At 39.8% G+C, this 5,000-nt stretch overlaps 1 protein-coding gene across 1 annotated transcript in view; it reads right to left on the reverse strand.

The window, feature by feature from the left end:
- The window catches only part of LOC122250651 (glutaminase liver isoform, mitochondrial), a 45,812-nt gene that overhangs the window by 37,231 nt on the left and 3,581 nt on the right, over positions 1 to 5,000 (reverse strand). The window contains exons 2-3 of the mRNA XM_086533160.1: positions 1,708 to 1,947; positions 284 to 523 (exon numbers count right to left, since the gene is read on the reverse strand). Of these exons, the coding sequence (XP_086389286.1) occupies positions 284 to 523; positions 1,708 to 1,947 (480 nt within the window). The remainder of the gene's footprint in view (positions 1 to 283; positions 524 to 1,707; positions 1,948 to 5,000) is intronic.

Below are 5,000 nucleotides of genomic sequence, written 5' to 3' on the forward strand. Positions count from 1 at the left end.
TAGCATTAAAACTCCTCTTGTTCAATGATATCTTTATCCACTTCCGGTTGTAATATTGAACTAAGTTGACTTCTTATGACAAAGAAAACCTTTTTCGATCTTCAGAAAAGAAAATAATATCTTGCAGCAGGCGCCGACATGGCAGAATTACTTTCTTATTATCCATATAGAAAATTTAGACCACATATTTCATATCATCAAACACGAAGGGCATTATCACAGCACACTCGGTTAGTCCCCAACTCACTGGATCCGGTTAATTCAAATGCTTGCATAATCTTACAAAAAGGTAATCGTGAGTGTCCATGCTTTGGCTGAGGTATCGGATCCGCCTGGACTCGTTAGTCTTGTTGGAGTCCGTCGAGGCATCATTGTCGTAGCTTGGTTTGTCAAAGAGCTTGTGGTCGTAGCCTTGTGGCGAGTCATACTTTGAGATGCAGTTTTCCAAGTTCTTAGAATCCTCGGGACGCATGGCAAGGGCGGGCTCGTGGCTGGCCGAGTTGCCACCAGGAAGCACCAGTGGCTGCGATGGGAAGGAACAGTGTACAGTGGTCCGGAGGTTTCCGTCATTGAACATCAAGGGGCTTTGCCAGTAATGATTATGACGTAGTAAGCGCGGAATTCGGAATATTTCGTTCAAAATCTCGATAAAGCGCCTCTATTCCAGAAACGTGCGATTAATAATGGATATCGCAAAAAAGCAATACAATTCCAGCCGTTAACACAGCATAAACATGTTTATATATTACAGTGATATACATTACATATATTTTACAAGAGCCAGCTAAAATGGCATCGGTGTTATGGAAAAAAATATGTAATAACTCACTTGTTACTTAGAGGTAAGTATTTTTTTATATATAGAATATATACACATTTATATGGAAAATGTAGACCTGAAGTTGTTCTCACTTTCCTTCCTGAAATAATGGCCTCGTCAGTAAAAAAAAAAAAAAAAAAAAAAAAAAAAAAAAAAAAAAAAAAAAAAAAAAGCATGAAAAACCATCTCTTCCAGAACCACATTACAAAAGAGCATAAATCATCAGTACCACCAGTCCAAGTGAGTTCTCGTAAGTCCCGCTCGCCTTATATACAGGAGACAGCTGGGGAGATGAGCCTCCCGATAGCTATGAGTGCAGTGGCAGACGAAATTATTACTACAGACATGCATATGCACATACTGTCATATATAGCTGCATATGGAGTGCCTAGGTCATTAATCCTCCGCCAAGAAGGATTGTTATGATAATGATAAAGCAAGGGAATGTTGTGCTATAGATATTATCCCTCACGCCAATCCTTAGATCTGTGGGTTGTGGATATTTTCCTAGATTCACAGCAGGCAGTTAAGGGTGATTAAAAGACTATCGCCGTTTTTAAATGATGATATGTTTGATGGGAATCGCTGCTCTAGACCAAATGATTAGATCGTTAACTAGGCTGCGTTTATAACTGTTTAGCTATAGAATCATCTGAGAACATAAACCATGAACATCAAATACAACCATCTTTATGAACGCAAAAACGAGCAAAAGAAAATAAATGACAGTTTTTGGGAGTATCAGAACCCCTTAAGAATATGACACAAAGTTATAAACCTAAGTGGAAACACATCTAACGAGAGACAAAGACAGACAAAGAGAGAGAGAGAGAGACAGGCACGAAGAGACAAAGAAACACCATACCTAAAGCCACAACATATCTTACCGGGAACGAGAAGGGAATATTCCTGGCGGGGTCCGCGACCTCATTATTCTGCAGGTTGGGCTCGTGGTCATTGACGAGGCCGTTGGGGAGGCCGTTCTCCTGGTTCTCGTGCCTGAGGGCGCCGTTGACGAGACCGTTGACCAGGGGTTGGTGCTGGGGTCCGGCGTGGGGCTGTGGGGTCTTCATCACCTCCAACGAAGGAAACACAAGGGAGGTGATCCACGTGTTTGGGGTCTGTGCCTGCGGAAGGAAGTTGGTGGATTTTATTTCGTTTTTTTTTTCTTTCTTTCTTTTTTTTTTACGTGTGAGTGGGTATCCTTGAGGGTCGTCGGTTTCTAAGCAACGTGGGAAAGGTGAGGATATTTGCAATGTGATGTTGATTATGGGTTATTATGCAATGTGGATAGCTGTGGTTAAATAATTCATGGTATGTATGAATAGATCTGTAAAATTTATGATAATGAGAAATATAACAAAATATAGATGTTATATTCGAGTAATAATTCTATAATGATAATGGCTATGAATAATAATAATAATAGGATAAAAATGAAAAAAGAAGAATATGAAGAAGAAAAAAAATAATAGCATGAAGAAGAATAAAGAAAAGAAAAGAAAAGAAAAGAATTTGAAGAAGGAGAAGAAGAGGCAATAAGAGAGAGAGAAAAAAAAGGTGAGATAAATCTGACACTTCCGGCACCAGCCTTGTGTCAGACGTGCTGCCCTGCCGTTCGCCACCTAGGAAACCTCTTCCCATTATACTTACTTGAAACATATGAATACATAACGACTCTTATCTCTCTATTATCTTCTGTCTATATTCATTATTATTTGTGTTAGTGTTCTCATAGCAAATGTCTATGATATTTCAACGTATCCTCGACGAATTTATAAGATTTGTAATTTGTGATCTTAGATTGAATAAAGCAATGTCGTGGATATGCCATATATACATGAGCAATCTGCATTAGATGTACTTTTTCACATAAAATCGGACATTCCACAGAAAATACATAACTGTCTGTTCAAAATATAAAAAGTGAGTTAGATTAGGCCCATAAATAAGTTCACCCTAAGGGTTCTACATGGAGGCTTAACTAACTGGTCCTTATCTCGTTTCATAACCATATATAAACATCGGTCTAAAAACAAAACAAAAAAAAAACTGGTTTTTGTCTTGATTTCTGATGCTGGTTATCATATCTATAATTCTCACAGTCTTCCAGAAGGAACTTAATTGTAGATAAACTTATATCATCATATTTAAACTTATATTTCAATACCTGTTTATCTTTCTTTAACTTTAGCTTTCCCTTTTAACCCTTTTTTTTATCCAAGTCTCCCTCTAGTGAAAACCATTCCTAACCACAACAACCCAGGTGCCCATCCCCACCTAACCACTAGTTTCTACTCGTTCCGACATTTCGATGGTTTGTTTCTATTAATAGCTAGGGGATTTTTTTTTGGGGGGGTGAGGTATTTCCTAGCGCTGTGGGAGTCCGTTGATAAAATGGGCATATTTCTATGTTATATCATTTATCAAGCTTTTATTTATTTAATTCTATTTATCTGTCTGAAGTACTTAGTCGCCGTTTTATATAGATTTCTATTTTTGTTTTTCAAAAGTTGCTGGTTCCGCTTAAAAACTGGAAAGGAACATATGAAAGAAAGGGTGTGATAGAAACAGAGAAATATAGAGCAGGAAATGCTCCCGAATATTCGGTAAGTTAAAAGTGAACAAAGTATCAAAGAGCAATAAAAGTTAATTTTACAGCAGGTGAAGTGATTGTAATGCTAATGATTGAAAAGATGATGAATAACTCATCTTTTATGGAGCGATATCATATCTAATAATTATTATTACCAGTAAATTTATTAACAAGATAATTCTGGAGGCAGTAATACTACTAAAAAAAATCGTATCAACAGTTATGATCATGACTGTAATAATAGTAATAGTGATGATAATAGTAAGTAATGAGTACATAAACAAAGACAGTGATAATGAAGACAATAATTAAAAAACAAAACAACGACTGTAACACAAAGTAACAACCGTTCTAACTGTCATCACAACCAGAAGGAAAATGATGATAAGTAGCAGTATCATCACAAATCCAAGAGTTTCTCAGGACGTCTTGTGTAGTGGCGGCCCTTTAAGCACGATGGGAAGCGAATAACTAAACCACGGAGTTCATGAACGGCAGAACACTTTCTAGTCCGTTGGTGAAATGGCAGATATATCCATCATATACAATAGAAGTTTATTTGAAGACGAGGGGTTACATTTTTCGAAATCCAGGTATCGAAACTGGTGCCTCATCTTCTGAGAATTATTATTATTATTATTTTTAGTGTACAGTGGTTTCTATTAATGATCCCTCCATACATACTAAGGCCAACACGCGTTCATTGAGACTAAATGCAGGTACATGATTCACTCAATGGTCATCCGTCTATTATTATTCTCTTTTTTTCATGCAGGCGGATATTAATATTAAGATTTTTAATGACTTTACATCTTCAGACTGCCGTTGCTTTGTTTCTGAGCAACTGTCATGCATAAACTACAACGGGACGTATACCTAAACATACGATCATAACACACACTCCATCACACACACACGTACCAAACTCTCCTTCCTTCTCCTCCATCTTTTTTTCATTCTTCACACACACATTACCTCCATTGCCATACACAGACCCTTGCCCAACACCTTGCCATACCCTTATTCATGACATAGAGCTGATGGCCACTTACGAGTCAATACACGCCGAGCGGCTCGAACGGGGAATCACCAGTGGCGCTAAAAATAGTAAAACCGCGAAGGCAGTGACAACGTCTAGCTAGCAGCGGCGTGCACGTACGAACGTCTCTCCAACCGGTGCCTCGACCCTGCCCATACTGCGGACCGAAGCTTCTCGCCACGCGCCCAGGCCAGCCCCTTGGCCTCGACCTTCTCTCCTCCCACTCCCCTTTGCCTGCCTTGCCCCCTGGCCTGCCCCCTGGCCTGCCCCCTAGCCTGCGCCCCCTCCCCCCATCCCCGCCGCACTCTCACCTTCCCCATTTTCTGTTCTTTGCTTCTTCTTCGACTCGTCTCTTGTTCCGTCTGCCTTGACCTGTCTTATTTTCGATTTTTCTAGAAGGTCTCCCGTTCGTGCGGTGATGATTCTTTACCCACGTGCGCCCAGCTGTACTGTACCGTAATGACCTTCCTTACTGGGACGGCGAGGGGCACGATTCATCATCCTGTCTGCATGAATCCCCTTCCCCCTTGTTGCCATGCGGGAAA

This window comes from Penaeus japonicus, unplaced genomic scaffold (genome assembly GCF_977035675.1).
Source record: "Penaeus japonicus unplaced genomic scaffold, GWHDUDI00000001_assembly GWHDUDI00000003, whole genome shotgun sequence".
In the NCBI taxonomy this organism is placed as follows: Eukaryota; Metazoa; Arthropoda; class Malacostraca; order Decapoda; family Penaeidae; genus Penaeus; species Penaeus japonicus.